Source organism: Trachemys scripta, chromosome 3 (assembly GCF_013100865.1).
Source record: "Trachemys scripta elegans isolate TJP31775 chromosome 3, CAS_Tse_1.0, whole genome shotgun sequence".
NCBI lineage: Eukaryota > Metazoa > Chordata > Testudines > Emydidae > Trachemys > Trachemys scripta.
In genome coordinates, this window is record NC_048300.1 from 140,966,006 (window position 1) to 140,986,140 (window position 20,135).

Consider the following 20,135-nt stretch of genomic DNA (forward strand, 5'->3'; position numbering starts at 1 on the left):
CCGCCACCCATTGGAATTCTGGGTTGAGTTCCCAATGCCTGATGATGCAAAACAGTGTCGTGGGGGGTTCTGGGTACATGCCATCAGGCCCCTCCCCCTCCATCAGAGCAACGGCAGACAATCGATTCGCGCCTTTTTACCTGGGTTACCTGTGCAGACAACATACCACGGCAAGCATGGAGCCCGCTCAGCTCACCGTCACCATATGTCATCTGGGTGCCGGCAGACGTGGTACTACATTGCTACACAGCAGCAGCTAATTGCCTTTTGGCAGTAGATGGTGCAGTATGACTGGTAGTCTTCATCGCCTATCTGGGTGCTGGCAGACGTGGGGCTGCATTGCTACACAGCAGCAGCCCCTTGCCTTTTGGCAGTAGATTGTGTATTAAGATTGATATCCATCATCGTCATATTCCAGTTCAATCAGAGGCACCTGGGCAGACATGCTTTGTCTCCTGGAGACTCAGTCCTGCCGGCAGTCCGATTGAACCATCTTGACGATAATGGCTAGCAATCGTAATACAGTATCTTCTGCCAAGCACCCAGAAGATGCCAAGGGCTATCAGTCATGCTGCACTGTCTGCTGCCAGCTTAAGATGTAAAAAATAGATGTATTCATTTGCTTCCCCCTCCCTCCGTGAAATCAATGGCCTGCTAAACCCAGGGTTTTGAGTTCAATCTTTGGGGGGGGGGCATTCTGTGTGACAGTTGTTTGTGTTTCTCCCTGATGCACAGCCACCTTTGTTGATTTTAATTCCCTGTACCTGTACGCCATGTCGTCACTCGCCCCTCTCTCCCTCCATCAGTTGTGCGCCTTTTTTCAGACCAGACGCCATAGCACTGGGATCATGGAGCCCGCTCAGATCACCGCGGCAATTATGAGCACTATGAACACCACACGCATTGTCCTGAAGTATATGCAGAGCCAGGACATGCCAAAGCAAAACCAGGACCAGCCAATGAGGCGATTGCAGCGCGGCAACGAGAGTGATGAGGAAATTGACATGGACACAGCCCTCACACAACGTGCGGGCCCCAGCAATGTGCAAATCATGGTGTTACTGGGGCAGGTTCATGCCGCGGAACGCCGATTTTGGGCCCGGGAAACAAGCACAGACTGGTGGGACCACATCGTGTTGCAGGTCTGGGACGATGCCCAGTGGCTGCGAAACTTTCGCATGCGTAAGGGCACTTTCATGGAACTTTGTGACTTGCTTTCCCCTGCCCTGAAGCGCCAAAATACCAGGATGAGAGAAGCCCTCACAGTTGAGAAGCAAGTGGCGATAGCCCTGTGGAAGCTTGCAACGCCAGACAGCTACCGGTCAGTCGGGAATCAATTTGGAGTGGGCAAATCTATTGTGGGGGCTGCTGTGATCTAAGTTGCCAGGGCAATCAAAGACCTGCTGATATCAAGGGTAGTGACTCTGGGAAACATGCAGGCCATAGTGGATGGCTTTGCTGAAATGGGATTCCCAAACTCTGGTGGGGCGGTAGACGGAATCCATATCCCTATCTTGGCATCGGAGCACCAAGCCACCGAGTACATAAACCGCAAGGGGTACTTTTCAATGCTGCTGCAAACCCTGGTGGATCACAAGGGACGTTTCACCAACATCAACGTGGGATGGCCGGGAAAGGTACATGATGCTCGCGTCTTCAGGCACTCTGGTCTGTTTCAAAAGCTGGAGGAAGGGACTTTCTTCAGGGACCAGAAAATAACCGTTGGGAATGTTGAAATGCCTATCGTGATCCTTGGGGACCCAGCCTACCCCTTAATGCCATGGCTCATGAAGCCGTACACAGGCAGCCTGGACAGTAGTCAGGACCTGTTCAACTACAGGCTGAGCAAGTGCCGAATGGTGGTGGAATGTGCATTTGGATGTTTAAAAGCGCGCTGGCGCAGCTTACGGACTCGCTCAGACCTCAGCGAAAAGAATATCCCCATTGTTATTGCAGCTTGCTGTGCGCTCCACAATATCTGTGAGAGTAAGGGGGAGACATTTATGGTGGGGTGGGAGGTTGAGGCAAATCGCCTGGCTGCTGATTACGCACAGCCAGACACCAGAGCGGTTAGAAGAGTACAGCAGGGCGCGGTACGCATCAGAGAAGCTTTGAAAACGAGTTTTGAGACTGGCCAGGCTACGGTGTGAAACTTCTGTTTATTTCTCCTTGATGAACCCTCTGCCCCCCCCACCCGGTTCACTCTACTTCCCTGTAAACCAACCACCCCACCCTCCCCTCCCCCCTTCGAGCACCGCTTGCAGAGGCAATAAAGTCATTGTTACTTCACATTCATGCATTCTTTATTAATTCATCACAAAACTAGGGGGATAATTGCCAAGGTAGCCCGGGAGGGGTGGGGGAGGAGGAAAGGAAAAGGTCACACTGCAGTTTAAAACTTTAAAACTTTAACACTTATTGAAGGCCAGCCTTCCGATGCTCGGGCAATCATCTGGGGTGGAGTGACTGGGTGGCCGGAGGCCCCCCCACCATGTTCTTGGGTGTCTGGGTGAGGAGGCAATGGGACTTGGGGAGGAGAGCTGTTGGTTACACAGGGCTGTAGCGGCGGTCTCTGCTCCTGCTGCCTTTCCTGCAGCTCAACCATATGCTGGAGCATATCAGTTTGATGCTCCAGCAGCCGGAGCATCGACTCTTGCCTTCTGTCTGCAAGCTTACGCCACCTATCATCTTCAGCCCGCCACTTGCTCTGTTCATCCCGCGATTCAGCCCGCCACCTCTCCTCTCGTTCATATTGTACTTTTCTGTAGTCTGACATTGTCTGCCTCCACGCATTCTGCTGTGCTCTTTCAGCGTGGGAGGACATCTGGAGCTCCGTGAACATATCATCCTGAGTCCGCCGTTTTCTCCTTCTAATCTTTGCTAGCCTCTGCGAAGGAGAAACATTTGCAGCTGGTGGAGGACAAGGGAGAGGTGGTTAAAAAAGACACATTTTAGAGAACAATGGGTACACTCTTTCACGTTAAATTTTGCTGTTCACATTACACAGCACATGTGCTTTCGTTACAAGGTCGCATTTTTCCTCTTATATTGAGGGCCTGCCGGTTTGGTGTGAGAGATCACTCACACGGTGCCAGGCAACAGAATTCGGCTTGCAGGCAGCCATGGTAAGCCACAGTCTTTTGGCTTTTTTAACCCTCATAACATGTGGGAATGGTTTCAAACAGAAGCGCCCTCATTTCCCATACTAAGCACCCGTTGGGTTGGCCATTTAAAATGGGTTTGCAATGTAAAAGGAGGGGCTGGGGTTTCCAGGTTAACATGCAGCACAAACCCAACTACCCCCCCACACACACACACACCCAATTCTCTGAGATGATCCCTTCACCCCTCCCCCCCTACCGCGTGGCTAACAGCGGGGAACATTTCTGTTCAGCCGAGCAGGAATGGGCACCTCTGAATGCCCCCTTAATAAAATCACCCCATTTCAACCAGGTGACCGTGAATGATATCACTCTCCTGAGGATAACAAAGAGAGATAAGGAACGGATGTCGTCTGCATGCCAGCAAACACTGGGACCATACGCTGCCATGCTTTGTTATGCAATGATTCCAGACTACGTGCTACTGGCCTGGCGTGGTAAAGTGTCCTACCATTGCGGACAGGATAAGGCAGCCCTCCCCAGAAACCTTTTGCAAAGGCTTTGGGAGTACATGAAGGAGAGCTTTATGGAGATGTCCCTGGAGGATTTCTGCTCCATTCCCAAACACGTTAACAGACTTTTCCAGTAGCTGTACTGGCCGCAATTGCCAGGGCAAATTAATCATTAAACACGCTTGCTTTTAAACCATGTGTAATATTTACAAAGGTACACTCACCGGAGGTCCCTTATGTGCCCTCAGAGTCTGGGAGCACGCCTTGGGTGAGTTTGGGGGTTACTGGTTCCAGGTCCAGGGTGATAAACATATCCTGGCTGTTGGGGAAACCGGTTTCTCCGCTTCCTTGCTGTGAGCTATCTTCATTGTCTTCATCATCATCATCTTCCGCGTACCCCGAATCCGCTTCCCTGTTGCGTGTTTCTCCATTGACGGAGTCAAAGCACATGGTTGGGGTAGTGGTGGCTGCACCCCCTAGAATGGCATGCAGCTCCGCGTAGACTTAGACTAAAAGAGCCTCACCACTTAGTTAAAAGAAGAATGTTTTTATATTTACAGTAGAATCTTCATTAGTAATATAGAGCAACACAACACCAATTAACTCAAAGAAAAAATGATATTAACAAAAAACTATATCCAATTAAATGGAAAACAGAGATTATATAATTGTACAGAATATAGGCTATGCCTACTCATTGTGTGCTAACTCTGCAACACTTGCAGATGCTGAACTATGCGGCCACTCCATTTACTGAAATCACATTGACGTCTGTGAAAATTGCACACATGGAATAGCTGTGGAATCTGCCGTCGATAATTTTAAGAAAATAGTGTGAAGTCACACCATGAGTTAGAGAAAGGCCTGTTCTACACTACAGGGTTAGGTCGAATTTAGCCGCGTTAGGTCGATTTAAAATGAATGCATCCACACAACTAACCCCGTTCTGTCAACCTAAAGGGCTCTTAAAATCGACCTCTGTACTCCTCCCCGGTGAGGGGAGTAGCGCTAAAATCGACTTTGCTGGGACGAATTTGGGGTAGTGCAGACGCAAATCGACGGAATTGGTCTCCGGGAGCTATCCCAGAGTGCTCCATTGTGACTGCTCTGGACAGCACCTTCAACTCTGATGCACTAGCCAGATACACAGGAAAAGCCCCGTGAACTTTTGAATTTCATTTCCTATTTGGTCAACGTGGTGAACTCAGCAGCACAGGTGACCATGCAGTCCCCCCAGAATCGTAGAGCGTAGAATGTTTCTACGTTCCCCCTATCATCTCTGTCCCTGACGTTATTGCAGATTAGAAGGCGAAAAAAACACACTCGTGATGACATGATTTCCAAGCTCATGCAGTCCTCCCACACTGATAGGGCATAGCTTACTGCATGGAGGCATTCAGTGGCAGAGGCCAGGAAAGAATTAAGTGAGCACGAAGAGCAGAGGCAGGACACGATGCTGAGGCTAATGGGGGAGCAAACGGACATGATGAAGCATCTGTTGGAGCTGCAGGAAGGCCAACAAGAACACCGACCCCACTGCATCCACCATATAACCACCTACCCCCCTCCCCATGTTCCATAGCCTCCTCACCCAGACGCCCAAGAACGCGGATGGGGAGGCTCCGGGCACCTAGCCACTCCACTCCAGAGGATGGCCCGAGCAACAGAAGGCTGTCATTCAAACAGTTTTGATTTGTAGTGTGACTACAATAAGCAATGAGGCCTTGTCCTTCCCTCCTCCCCCACCCCACCCGGGCTATCTTGTCCGTTCTCTCTCTTTTTTTTTAATTAATAAAGAAAGAATGCATGATTTCAAAACAACAGTTACTTTATTTCGAAGGGGGGAGGGTGGTTGGCTTACAAGGAATTAAAATCAACAAAGGGGGCGGGTTTTCATCAAGGAGAAAGACACCCAACTGTCACACTGAAGTCTGGCCAGTCATGAAACTGGTTTTCAAAGCCTCTCTGATGTGCAGCGTGCTTTGCTGTGCTCTTCTAATCGCCCTGGTGTCTGGCTGTTCAAAATCGGACACCAGGCAATTTGCCTTAACCTCTCACTCCGCCATAAACGTCTCCCCCTTACTCTCATAGATATTATGGAACACACAGGAAGCAGCAATAACAATGGGAATGTTGTTTGCGCTGAGGTCTGACCAACAGTGCCAGCGAGCTTTTAAACGTCCAAAGGCACATTCTACCACCATTCTGCACTTGCTCAGCCTATAGTTGAACTGCTCCTTACTACTGTCCAGGTTTCATGAACGGATCCCCCAAGCTCGTCACTGGGGAGCAGGAGAGCAGAGTTGCAGGGGAAGTGATGGAGCCATACAGTGATGGTGGTTGCTAGGAGCTGGGCAGGGAAGACGTTCCCAGAACCCCCGGCCAAGCTACATGTCCGACGAGGACAGTTACCAGTCCTACTGCACCGTCTGCTGCCAGCAGCACCCAGGAGGACCAGTATGGATCCCCCGAGCTCGTTGCTGGGGAGCAGGAGAAGCTCGGGGGATGACGACAGTTAGCAGTCCTGCTGCACCGTCTGCTGCAAAGGCAAGGAGCTGCTGCTGTGTAGCAATGCCAGCCGCTGCAGGTGCTTCTGTGTCAAATGCTTGGAGATCCAGGTAGGGCAAGGTACCTCAGCCAAGGCAAAAGAGCAAGAGTCCTGGAGCTGTTACATGTGTCAACCACAGAAGTGCTATGGGGTGTTACAGCACCGACCGGACTGGAATGTACAGCAAGACTTCTTCACCAGCGACAAAGGACAGGAATATGATACACCTAAAATCTAAAAAGGCCCTCACATTTCCCAGAGTCACTAGCCTTGATAACAGATCGTAAATGATTGCATTGGCTACTTGGATCACAACAGCCCCCACAGTAGACTTGCCAACAACAGCAGCAGTGATGGTGAGCCTAGCAGGCTCCGTGCTTGCCGTGGTATGGCGTCTGCACGGGTAACCCAGGAAAAAAGGCACGAAACGATTGTCTGCCGTTGCTTTCACGGAGGGAGGGGCGACTGACGACATGTACCCCAAACCACCCATGACAACGTTTTTGCCCAATCAGACATTGGGAGCTTAACCCAGAATTCCAATGGGTGGCAGAGACTGCGGGAACTGTGGGATAGCTACCCACAGTGCACCACTCCATAAGTCTATGCTAGCCATAGTAGTTAGGATGCACTCCACCGACTTAATGCGCTTAGTGTGGACATACGCAATCGACTGTATAAAATCAATTTCTAAAAATTGACTTCTATAAAATCGACCTAATTTCATAGTGTAGACATAACCAAAGATGCATCAAATGTTGTTCTCAACATTCTTTGTAGAAGTTTCAAGTTCTGTTTTACAGAAAAAAGGATAGTTACTTAGATTTAACCTTAATTTTTTTTTTAATTTATTAAATGCAATTTCCTTTTATTTGGAAAAATTAGAGAAATGATCTACATATATAAATGTGTTTCCCTGTCTTCCTTAAAAAGACAAGAAGTAGCTCATAAAAGAGGCTTTGAACTGTGAAATAGATATGAAAATAAATTGTTTAATTGAAGTTGGAATTTTTGATCCTCCTGCTGAATGAACCCATCTGGCAGAACAGGACATGAGTTTAATCAGCAGTATTTTTAAAAACAGTCAGAAGATAAACCAATTTCTATCATGAGTAAATATTGGTTTGATATTCAAAGATTTTTTAAACTGATTAGAACAGACATTTTCCATAGCTCTTCATTAATTCTTTTTCTGACCAACTGGCATTATATCAAGATGAAAACTATTATACAATGTGACGTTAAGCTTCCATAAAGTACCACTATTTTCACCAATGGAGACATTTTTAGCTACATGGCAGCTGCCCAAAATAGGCTAAGAAATGCTAATTTAGACCACAGTACTGTATACATGTACATACCTAAAGTTAAGCACATATATCAGTGTTTGTGGAATCAGGGAGCTAATATAAAAATTTATTTTCAAATATATTTCAACGTATTATTGTTCCCTTCATTCTCCTTACCCCTTCCTGCTTCAAATGTAATTTACACTGACTTATGTCTTGTCTTAATTTAAACTGTTAGATCTCTGGGGCAGGGACTGTCTTTTAACATATACAGCTCCCGGCACAATGAGTCCCATTCCTGATTAGAGCCTATGGGTTATACACTATAAGAAACTATATAAATAATTTATATCTAGCAAGGAATATTGTTATCATGGACTTTTTCACATGGCTGTGCTGACGAAAAGGTAATAGTTTTCTTATAAGTCACTTTTGATAAAATCAAAATCTGCTACACACAACTTTTTCAGGGGTCTTTCTTTGCATAGTCTAATACATTGGTGGCAACTGTGTTAAACTCATAAATATAGCATGAACATAATCAACACTGATTTTTATTTATTAAGTCATATACATAGGATTTCACCATTACAAGTACCTGGTATTATTTTTACCAAGTACATTCCTTTCTCTGCCATTAAACAGTTAATTATCAAATGCAGTAGAAACTTACCTAGAAGCCATGCATAAAGCCTTCGGTTGAGTGACATATCTCTGCGTAGTACTACATGAAGGGCTGCTGACAAAATTCTGATCATGTCTGGGCGTGTTGCCTGAAGAAATTAGGTATATTATTGTAGTTTAACCACAGAAAGTGACATCTGTAGCTGGCTAATGGATAAGTATTCACTGGATAAAAATTATTTAATTTCCTGAGACCTCTGAATTCATAGCAATGAAGTAGCACAAAGTTCTGAGTCTTAGGAAATCAAAAAGTGAGATTACGATTTGGAACTGCCACCTATTAAAATGCTGCATGACACTGCAAGCATGGTAGAAAATTGCTGCCTCTATTAACAGTCCATCACCGTACTACAATGTATTTCACTTTGCTTATCAAATGGAAGTCATGGAAGCAAACTGATTAAAATGCAATACAAAATCCCCAGTGGATACAGTCTCAAATAATTTTCTCCTCAATGATTAGTATTTAAAAAGCCCTAGTTTATGTGAATTTTAGTGCTCAAGAAAGGTACTACATGGATAGCTCTGACAAATGAAATTTGGGTTCCAATCAACCAAAATGTTTCAGGTCAATTCAAAATCAAGTGTTTTGCTTTTTCAATTTGTTTCAAGTTGATCAAATTGTTTCAGTCAACTCAAAATTAAATGTTTTTTTATTTATTTTTTTCATTTTGATTTGGCTGTTTTCAAGTGGAGGTTTTTTTACCCTTTTTGGGGATACTTTATCTTAAAAATTGGCCACATTACAATTTGAAACACCATTTTGAAATGAAAAGTCAAAACAAATAGTTCTGAAATTTTTCCATTTTTTTCCAAGTTTAGACCCAAATTTGCAAACAGTTTTAGAGCATGAAAAAAAAATGCATATTTCTAAAAACAAATATATTCATCTAAAAGCTTTTACCCAGCTGCAGTGCCATCTAAACCCTGAAGTGGAAGGACCACCATGAGGAGTGAGGAGCAGTTCTATCTCCAGGCATGCTCAATCACTTATTTCCCTTAAAGAGGTCATCAGGAGCCAACAGGAAGGTATTATTATTTAAAAATAAAACAAAGCAACTGTCCTTTAGGAATGAGATTGCGCCCACAAAATCATTTTACAACAGACAGTAGCTAACTGCCAGCAAGCACTAAATTTCAGTCACTACTGAACTGAGTTGCAGTTGTCCAAGTGATCTAGAAAGTAAAAAGTTCCTTCTCATTACTAACTCCTTAGGATGTCTAACTATTCATGTTTAGTTCTCCAATACTGAGGACTTGAAAACTCACAAATGAGTACATAACTTGTTTTCTACTCAATTAGAAATTGTATCGGGGAATTTCTAATAGAGCAGATCCCATCTCTACCATAAAAAAAGTTTCTATAAATAATAAATGTTTTCTCTTATATTCAGTCTGTATACAGTAAAATGTCAACATATTAAACACCATGAGCCTAAGACAGGGATCATTGTATGCCAACACACAAGCCACTTGAGAAAGAATCCTCTATAAGAGAACCTATTTATTCTGATTTTGGAGAAAGCCATTAATAAAGATTGACTTAATATCAGCACTTGACAGAAAAACAATCTATACATGAAGGAGTATATGGATATATATTTCTTTATTTTATATTAAAATTTTACCTGACTCATATGGAATGGAAAGCAGAAGAGTATAAGGTCTAATGTGCTCCTTTGTACTAATACACTGGAATCCTGCACTGATGTGCTTACCGCTTCCACCTGAAATAACATTGCCATTAAAAACAGACTTGTAATTAAAATAGCATAATTTATTATATTTCAAAAATTACATACATACACCTCTCAAAAACAGATATCTGTTACAGTTCTCTTATTAAATACACTGAAGAATTTAGAAATCAAAAAAACCTAGTTCAAAATTAGATATAATGTAAACAACGTAGACACATAAACAAATGAAATTATGAAAACATGGAAGAAAGATATACACCTCTACCTCGATATAACGCTGTCCTCGGGAGCCAAAAAATCTTACCGCGTTATAGGTGAAACTGCGTTATATCGAACTTGCTTTGATCTGCCGGAGTGTGCAGCCCCGCCCCCTCGGAGCACTGCTTTACCGCATTATATCAGAATTCGTGTTATATCGGGTTGCATTATATCAGGGTAGAGGTGTAATTTTCACAATTTCTACTAACCACAGAAAGCATTTAAGCTTTGCTTAATATATGCATGGCTTGATTTAGCTTAATCAGCAAATTAATTCACTACACATTTTTCAAGAAGCAACATGAAATTTTGCTACTTTTATTGACAAGGGTAATGAATGGTCAGTACAATTTAAAAACACCAAGCAATTTTTAAAATCTAATTTATGAAATTTCATCTAACATGCATACTATATCAGTCTAACTGGTGCTAAAAATAAACAAAATGTATATATTTAAAGATTATTTTCAAAGACTGAGAAGACATCAGAAAACCTCTGGAAGCTGTATAGTTATGTAAATGAGCCTTACACTAAAGAATTAACATATTACCATTAACTCAATGTCACTGCCAATTATATAGAGCTGATCTTCCATTGAAAGCTTCCTGTTTAGATGGGAAAGGACGTATGTGATTCCAGGTAACCGAACCGCAGGACTGGTAAGAAGACTACCCCAAAGGGCACTGTAGAATGCTGATTGGTCGACTGCACCCGCAACCTTCTCCAACAGAGTGTTGGTTCTACAGCACAAGTAACAAAAGAGGTCAATGGAACAGAGAGGTTGCATTAGCTCATACCTTTGGAAACTAAACATTTTCTGCTTTACAAAACATGAAATCAGGCTGTATGAACACAAGCAGCAATCAATGTAAAGTTCAATATTTAGCAACATACTGCAGACAGAGATTCTTTGCTGCAGAAAGCAATGCACTGTAATATATATTATCCTAGAAGACCTCCAAGAATACCACAATCTATAGGAAATTTCAGCATTACCCACTGGATATAGGTAAATGTATTAACACTGAAAGATAGATGTGTCTGGCACTGATTTTAATACAAAATTTAAAAAAGAAAATACAAAGCAAGATACATCCTTCACAATTTCTATATGGACAAAAGTACTGATGAAGTACATTCTATGGACGACTACTTTTTCATACAGGCTAGGGCAGTTTGACCCTGTTTAAAAGCTGAACCTAAATTTTTATCACAGAGAAGCTTGTTTCTCTAGTAAGGCACTTGAATCTCAGCACAAAATACTTGAATCAGTGCTGACATTGAAGTATTACACCATCAGTATTTCTACACTACACTTAATAACCTGTAGCTGGCCTGTGCTAGCTGACTTGGGCTTGAGGGGCTCAGGCTAAGGGGCTGTTTAACTGCAGTACAGACACTGGAGCCCAGGCTATAGGACCCTGAGAGTGGGAGATTCCTGGTCTCAGCCTGCAGCCCAAGCCAAAACATCTAAAGTACAATTAAACAGCCCCTAGCCCGAGCCCCATGAGCTAGGGTTGCCAATTTTGGTTGGATGAATACCTGGAGGTTTCATAACATGACATAATCTTTAATTAAAGATTAATCTTTAATTTCTGGAGGTATGCTGGTGGTGCTACCCTGTCTTGAAGTGGTTTCTGTTATATACAGGGTTTACAGTTTGGTTCAATGGCTCTCAGCATCCCCACTATAAAAATTGTTCCAGCACCCTTCTGCCAAGAACCTGAGTCAGCTGGCCTGGGCCAGCCACAGGTGTCTCATTGCATTGTAGATACACCCTAACATGCCTTGTCATTTGCAAAAATCATGACCACAATACAAAGTTGTTTTAATTTTTTCTCCCAAAACATTCTCTATTCTTCTTATGACAATCTACATTTCTGTGCTATTTTTTCCCCACCCACTTTTGTAATTCAATATATATACACATGTCAAATAAAGAGACAGGAACCATTGCTCTTACTGGACTCAAACTGTGAAAGTTAAGAGTTTTACAGTTTTGGGATTTGAAATATCAACAATATGTGAACTCCATACTAATAGCTCCCTACTTGGAGAGTCTATAATACTTGCTTTGGAGTTTAGCCTGAAAAAACTAGAGAACTTTTTCTAAAGACTAAGTGCGCTCTCATCCTCCATATGGACAAGATCCCACCATTTGCTGCACATGGGCTACAGTGCTTGTCAACAATATCACAGCATTCTTCCCCTCTTGTCTGTGTCTTGGACTCCCCAGACAGAAACAGCTGCTGCTCCCTGCTGCAAACTTGTATTCACATGTATACGTTGCCCTCAGAAAGGTCAATACTATTATAGGAATTTTAGTGTGTAAACTGAAGAGAAGGTCCTATTGTTCTTGTCTACTATACTTTGCACTTAATTTAGATTTATATTTTGGACCAAGATTAAGTGTAACACCTATTTGTTTTCAAAGTTTGTAAAAAGGTAAAACAATCATGGAGGGAGACCCACTAAAATGGAAGAAATACATTTTTCTAGTGTATTACATATCTCTAAAACTGTAAAATGAGTTCAATTTGGGGCCTACCTGATTTGATATCCTTTTAATATATGCCATTAATTAGTAGTTTCTCTTTCTTCTAACATAATATTTGGAATCTTTTAAAAAGATATTAACTTAATGTTCATCTCTGATTACATCATTTTCTGGATAAAACCTGTTATTTAAATATCTAATTTTTTTAACATATCAGCAAAACTCAACACTTCATGAAATTAAAAACCAATATTTTAGTAGTACAAATATATTAGTATATCATATTCATACCTCTCATAATACTCTGATCCCTCCTCTAAACCAGGCAGAATCCCAGTTAGCAATCCTTGCAGACCAGGTTTTAATGTTTTTCCCAAAGGAAGGTAATAAATCTCATACAGGCTGAGTAATGCTGGTTTGACAGACATAGCAGCATTGGCAAGAAGAGGAAATAGCCCAGAACTGTAAATAATAAAATACAATAATACTGTTTCAGGAAGCTATTTATGTGACACACCTAAACTAGGTCACACAAAACAGTTATAGCAGTGCCCAGCATTGTCACGAGAATATATTTTTATCTTGGTGTTTTGTATTGACAGAGACACTATGGTGATGAGCACGTCCCAGGTTAATAGACTGATACAGTGAGGCCCCTAGTTGACTTTATGCAGTCTTATCAATCTCATTTCAAGAAAGGGAGATAGAGAATTGCATGTGACTTGTAACAAGTATATAACAAGATAAAACTGAACTACTTTAGTAAGACTAGGGGAAAAATCTGTCATTTTAACTGATCCACCTATGGAAAATTAAATCTTAAATGCAGGATAGTAGAAAAAGAATTATCAAATGAAAAAACACCACAAGTAAAGCATCTTCAAGTCTATAAGGAAAACACAGAAACGTAGACATGGCATAATGGGAACTAATGTTTTTAATTTGAAGAAGTTAAAAAGTACAGAAAATTATTTCCCTATAATAAAAACTATGATCTTGTACTTTACAAAAATAAGATGCAGGACAAACAAAATATATATACAAATATCACACAAAATAATTTTAAAAACAAACAACATAGTATCCATTGATTGCAGATATTCAGCCCACAAGTGAGTCCTCAAACTAGCAATAGCCCCATTGCTCATGTGTGAATGTTAAAAAGGGTTAAAGGAAAGTTTAATTTTATAAGCATACATTGAATGAATGTAAATGAACAGTAGGTTACTCCCATTATGAGGGTTTTTCCCATTGTGAGGGTGATAAACTAATACCCCTTCTCCATACCCCCATTCCAAAACAATAAAATCTATCTAAACAAAGCCAAACACAAGGCAGACTGCTAATGCTATGGTTCATTCCTGGATTATGATTGCTGTCCAAATGATCAAAAACTGGGATTGCATATAAAAAAATAATCTCTTCACTGGGTTGATCCCTTTATGTTATAAGTCAGCACAGGCTGTTCTTTTATCTGATCTTTCTATAACTCAGTGTCTAAGTTATTTTCTAAATTTGCTATGTGCAATTGCTGCTTCTATAGTTATTTCAGGAAAACAGAAGTCAGTTTTAAATTTGATGAACAAAACAGAGGTTTTCTGACTAACAAAAATACATCTTCACTGTCTGCGCCAAATCTCAGAAATTACTACAAATGTGTAAAAAAACAAGAATTCTGAACACAATTTTATTTTTCAGAATCATTGAGGGCCTAATTCAAAACCCACGGATGTCATAGATCAGACCCTGAATGAATAAATAATCAGTAGATGTTAGGAAAAATTATGCTTGGAGCCACACTGATGTGAGAGGCCCAGAGAACACTTAACAATCCCTGACGGAAAGAAAACTTTGTGAAAACTGTGTTATTCATACATGATAGAAATGAAAATATTTTAAAAATATGAAGTTGCCTGAAGAAATTTATTTTTTCTTTCTATATATATATATATAGGAAAGTACCATGTCATTCTCAACAACTAAAGAGTATCTTGTTGTGTTTCTCAAATACCCTCTTGTCTTGGTCTCCAGATAATACTTCTTGTAGTAAGATGAGGCCCTGAAACAAACTTTTGTGTCAGAGGCCCAGTCTGAGGCCTGAAGACTGAACCAAAGTACTTCCAGGCATTGCTAAGCAAAAGCTGTGCTGTAAGCCAGAGGCAGACCCCACTTACAGAAGTTGGCAAGAATAGGGTTGCTAGAAGCAGGTGCATCCACACATAAGTGCTAATAAGAGGAACTTGTGCCAAAATGGCATCAGAACACTCCACAGAGATAACGAGGAACAGGCATCTTAAAGACAGGGTCAAACGGACAACATGATGAATAGATTTGTTTGAACCAACATGTAACGGGAGAAGCAGCACCCTAATACGTCAGGAGGGATAAGTAATTTGTTCTGCACCTGTACAAGAATAGGTCTGGAAGTGCACATCGTCGTCCAGCCTAGGAGGCAGCGGAGTGTCCCGCCACTGACTGAGCTGTGTCCATTGCCAGGGGGCACATATTCGTAGTATGTCCTGTAGAGTCTATAGGAAACTATTACTGTGCTTTGTTTGACAATAAACCTGGCTGGGTGCCTTCGTACCTTACTAGAGTCTGTGGTCTTTGGGGGTTCTCTCAGGGTCTGCGGTGTCAGCTATTTAGGCAGAGCTGGGGCAGCACACAGAGAGAACACGCACACAGCAGACTGTTATCATCATCGAACAAGAGCAGAGCACCACACCGGTAGCTACTGACAACACTTCTCTCTAAAAGCTACTTCTTGTCCTTCAAGGACTTGATCCTTAGATGGCATATGCCACCTTTAATGGAGACGCTTAGCACCTTGGAGCCTGTCTTCCTACACCAAGCATCAGTAGTGGTGTTTTTGGTTAAATCACAGGATACTGTGTTTATCATCAGCCTGTAACTTGTCATATTACAAGATGCTGCAGCTAAGCGACTCATTTTGCTCCAGCATATATTGTCCATCTGTATAGAATCTTTAAAAACATGTTTAAAATATGAAACTGAAAAAGTCTTCTAAACTACATTAGATGAACTAAAAATCTGAAAGTTAATGACATTTTAACTATTTTTACCTGTACAGGAAAAGATCTTTAGCCAGACGCTTGGGTCCAATGATTTTGAAGATAATCTCATATGTTTCAAGTGCCTTCCGATGAACCCCACCTGGCAAGGCTGGATGAAGGCATTGCGCTAGACGCTTGCCTATGGTCAGCTTTTTAGGTACTACTTGGTATTTTGCATTGTTTTGTAAAACCTGCCAAGAAAAAATTAAATCAATTAAAAATATCCCACTTGGGAGACATAATACATTTCCATGACCCAAACAAAACTGTCCCACATTTCAATTTTAATAAATTGTTCTACTGTCTTCTACCCTTAGGGCTACTTTGTGCCTGTCATAAGTGAAATTGAGTAAATAGGTGCAATTTCACTTACATCAGGGCCCAAGTTAAAGTTTATCTACTCTATTTTATTCAGGTTTTTATGGCACATGTATCACTGTGGTATTTCAGGACAGAAATTAAAACTCTCCAGCTGCCTATACAGATTGTCAGCAGAAACTCACCAGACTCTTTATGACCCCTTTTAAAATTATTCCAGGCAAAAATCAACAGCTGCTGTTTAAGAAGCATAGATTGATGCAGTGTGCAAAACAAAAAACTGTAGAACTGACGTAACTGAATTCACGGTTACCTTTATATTGGAATTCAGAATTGCATTTGAATTTTTGGATGTTTTTGTTAATAATGCATCATTATTTAGTGTAAGAATGTACTGAGAATACCATAACCAACATTAAAAAATAAAGCTAAAGCTTTTTATACAAACTGACTACTCTGTAGTCCTCATCAACCATACCAGTGCTCCCAAATTTTGAATATTCCACAGGACATAGTGAGCAAAATAAAAGTGCTTCAGCCAGTTAGTTTGAGGCTCCAATCCATTATGGAGTTCCACATGGGCTGACTTGTGGGCACACATGGAATCCAACAGTTCAATGAGGCTCCATGGGAGCACAAGGGGCTACCCACATGGAGCTTCTTGCAGGATCAGGGCCTATGTTTGTGCAGTGCCACATAAGTACACTGGGTTATTCCATATTTTTATCTTGCTGACTAACTGACAATGCAATAACAATGTTCAGAGTCAAATCCTGTATCCTGGCCCCATCCAAAACTCTCACTGGTAGTTTTGGGAGCACAAAAAATATAGGGTTGGTCTGATGTAAATTAAAGTAAATTATTAATTTTGCTAAAAAGTTTAGAAGTGATGGGATTAAATATAAACAAAGCTACACCAGTTTAACAAAAGAGAAAGGGAGTGAAGGATTTTCAGTGTACTCCTGTGAAAAATGTGGTGCTTTCTTTCTCACTTATCATAGTAATAGTTTCTACTGAAAATCATTAGAAACATGGACAAAAATTTCTTAACCAGTTTTCTGGTCCCAGATTACCCACAGAGTAAGCAGCAAACTTTACATCTTTTGCCTGTAAGCTTTAAATATATAAATCAGTTGAAAATTACAAAATATTTCATATTCCATACTAAATTATTTCAAGGGATTTAACTTGTATGTATTTCCTAATGAAAATTAACTACTAATTGGACTGAACCTTCCTTTCCATTATAAACCCAATTTCTATCTGCACTATCCTACCCTTTGCCTTGGAATTTCATATACCTGATATTAGCCCATGATAAAACTTGTGATTTGTAGTTAAAATTTGGAGCAAATTGGAAAAGACTTTTGGAAATATTATGATTCAGAAACTGAACTGGGTTTTTCTTAACATTTTCCTATTATTTTTTGGTTCATGAGTGCACCAAAAATGCTTGTACTAGAGACTTCAAATTTGTTTTAATCTGTTGGTTTTGGCAAGGATTATGTCTTTAGCTGTTTTATTTGGAGATGAATTGTTACACAATTGGTTTAATAAACACACACTTTGTAAATTCCTTCCAGACTTGATCAGTATAGCCAAGATGAAAGTGGATGAGTATGTGTGGAAGAATAATGGGCAGAGAACCAATTGGGGCTACTGTGCAGGGTGAGGGACCATCTTGTCTGGTTGGAAGCATAAGAGAGGTCAGCATAAAGGCAAGGATATCTGGGGTAAGGACAGAAAGAGCCCTTCCTAGTGTACTATAGCTTTCTCTTTATAATTAGAGGAATTGTGGAGGTGGTGGGGGAACTATAGGGGTGATCTCAAGAACGAAGAAAGAAGAAACAAACAGGAGTCTGAAAAAATCAAGAAAAAGTGGTGTCCATCATCAAAGAGCTTGTTAGCGCCTCCGAAATTTCTGTTCATTGAGCAATTTAACTTATGTGGAGGTTAATCTGCTAAGCTATTTTTCCAAAAGTTTAATAATATTTTAGGTTTAAGACTGTTAAAACCTTATCTTTTTATGTTATAGTCAGGAATCAATCCTCAAAGCTTTATTCTCCCATACATCTGCTGCCTCTTCTGAAATGTGCTATTGTCATACCTTGTTTAGCTTTCCAAGTGCTGATATCAAATCTGCCCATTCACTGGAGTATTCAAAGTTCTTCAGTGCTTTGTCAACTGCTGCTACATAGTTTCTATACTTGGAGTCACTCAGTAGCTCCACCTCCTCCGTGTTCATCCTCCCACAGAGTCCCCACTAGATACCAGCTTGCAATTCATGTAAAATCATTAGCTGTAAAAAAAAGTGAACATTTTTTTCCAAAAGTTTCATAATATTAAAATAATTGTAGATACAAAATTTTATGCAAAGAGCTTGTGATCATCATAGAGGCTAGATTCCGTCCCTGTAGAAAGCTTTACAGATATGTGAGAATAAAGTTAGGCTTACTAATTAGGACAATCTGTGTATTGTGTACAAAAATATTATTTTGCACAGATATTAAATGTGTTTCCTGAAAGGAGTTTGTGTTCACCCTGTCATCTTGAATAATCCAGTCATGTTAATTATTCAAAGATTTTCATACAAAAAAAAAATCCTCAGGTTTATAATTCTAACAGATTGGCTTCATACTCATGCCAGCCAGCAGTTCAGAACATGCTATAGACCGTAATTTGAAACCAATGATTGCACAGTCATACAGTATGTAATAAAATTATATTTCTGCATTTTGTTTTTAATTTCTGAGCCATCATTGGAACAATTTGCCACCATGCTTTCCATGAAGTAATCGATCTTTCTGACTTAGCCCCTGTGCAAATTAAAAAAATGAAGGGCATACGTATGCAACACAGTTACATAGTTCTCAGACATGCTCTTGGGCATTAACATTTACTTATGTCACATTTGGTGTTCCAATTTAATGACATATTTTGTCACGATCTGCATCCATATACCATACTTTTAAAAGGGATTACTGTATACTGTTTTGTATAAAGTAAGTTTATGCACACAGGTACAACTTTAATAGTATTTTATAATCAGAGGTTTTAGCAGCATGTTGCAGTGGTCTACACTGAACTCGGTGGGATTCTCTGGTTACAACAATGTGGTGACACACCACCACAGGACTTATATTGTGTATCCATATTTTAATTTTACTTAATCTTCTTTCCCCCCCCCCCTCCACTGCTCCTTTGGTACCATCCACAAACCCTCTGGGAATTACAACTTATACTTGTGTACTTCTACTCTAACATACCTGGCAATTGCAGCTTTTATCACAGTCTTTTTGTTTGACAGCTCACAAAACACACACAAAAACTTTAGGTTTCTAAATTCCTGCAAATGAGATAAATGTAATTACATAATAGATTACACATCCAACAAATGCAGTTTTCGGTCTTGGGTAAGAGCAAAGAATGGGAAGGACAATGAGTTGGTTGACATGTAACTCCATGTTCAATTTCAGGATGAAGTCCAGCAGACAGCAAAAGAAAACACCTAAATCAAGTGGAAAACTGAAGGTGAGGAGTAATAATAAGAGAACTCCATTCACTACCTGGCCTAGCAGATGTGATTGCAACTAAAAAAGCTACTTTGAAAGACAGCTCCTATTAAGCTTCCATTGTGAAGTAATAGAGTGAGTTACTGGGAAGTGTGTTACAGTAAAGTAAATGCCTCTGAAATAACTGAAAGCAGAAAAGTCAATGTAGAGGTGGAAAGCAATATCCCAAGATCTAAAGATGAAGAAGACAGCAAAGGTGTAGATCCTTGGAAACTGTTACAAGGAAGTCAAAAACATTCTGAAGGAATCAGAAAACGAATGCTTCTTGAATTACACTATCTAATAAATGTCTTCTTATTGTCCAAGATGTGTAACACAAAATGTGGAAAATTTTCTGCCATTCCTCAGGCACTTGGCAATCTCAGCAAGAAACCCTATTCTATGGAACCCTACTCCATAAACTTCAATACAGTTACCTGAGGCGCTGTGGGTAACTGAAGAGAACAAAGCCGTAGGGCAGATAATCTCATATTTTGGGATACATAAAGGGAGATTAATCACCATGCTCATTCATCAAGCCAGAAAAACATGAGTAGTGAGTCCACCCATTAGCAAGCAATATCACCACCTCTGTCTCAGCC

The 20,135-nt window shown here is 40.8% G+C and overlaps 1 protein-coding gene across 12 annotated transcripts in view; it reads right to left on the reverse strand.

The window, feature by feature from the left end:
* DOP1A (DOP1 leucine zipper like protein A) overlaps positions 1-20,135 on the reverse strand; it is a 101,131-nt gene that overhangs the window by 63,111 nt on the left and 17,885 nt on the right. For 8 of the 12 annotated variants that reach the window (XR_004645193.1, XM_034766133.1, XM_034766127.1 and 5 more), the window contains 7 exons: positions 19,249-19,328; positions 18,090-18,281; positions 15,674-15,855; positions 12,882-13,052; positions 10,644-10,833; positions 9,763-9,861; positions 8,124-8,223 (listed from right to left, as the gene is read on the reverse strand). Coding sequence is in view for 11 of the 12 variants with exons in the window: in XM_034766133.1 (XP_034622024.1) it covers positions 8,124-8,223; positions 9,763-9,861; positions 10,644-10,833; positions 12,882-13,052; positions 15,674-15,855; positions 18,090-18,227 (880 nt within the window). In the remaining variant the exon portion in view is untranslated. Of the gene's footprint in view, positions 1-8,123; positions 8,224-9,762; positions 9,862-10,643; positions 10,834-12,881; positions 13,053-15,673; positions 15,856-18,089; positions 18,282-19,248; positions 19,329-20,135 lie in introns of those variants that run through there. The other 4 variants (XM_034766132.1, XM_034766134.1, XM_034766128.1 and 1 more) reach the window with 2 other exon arrangements.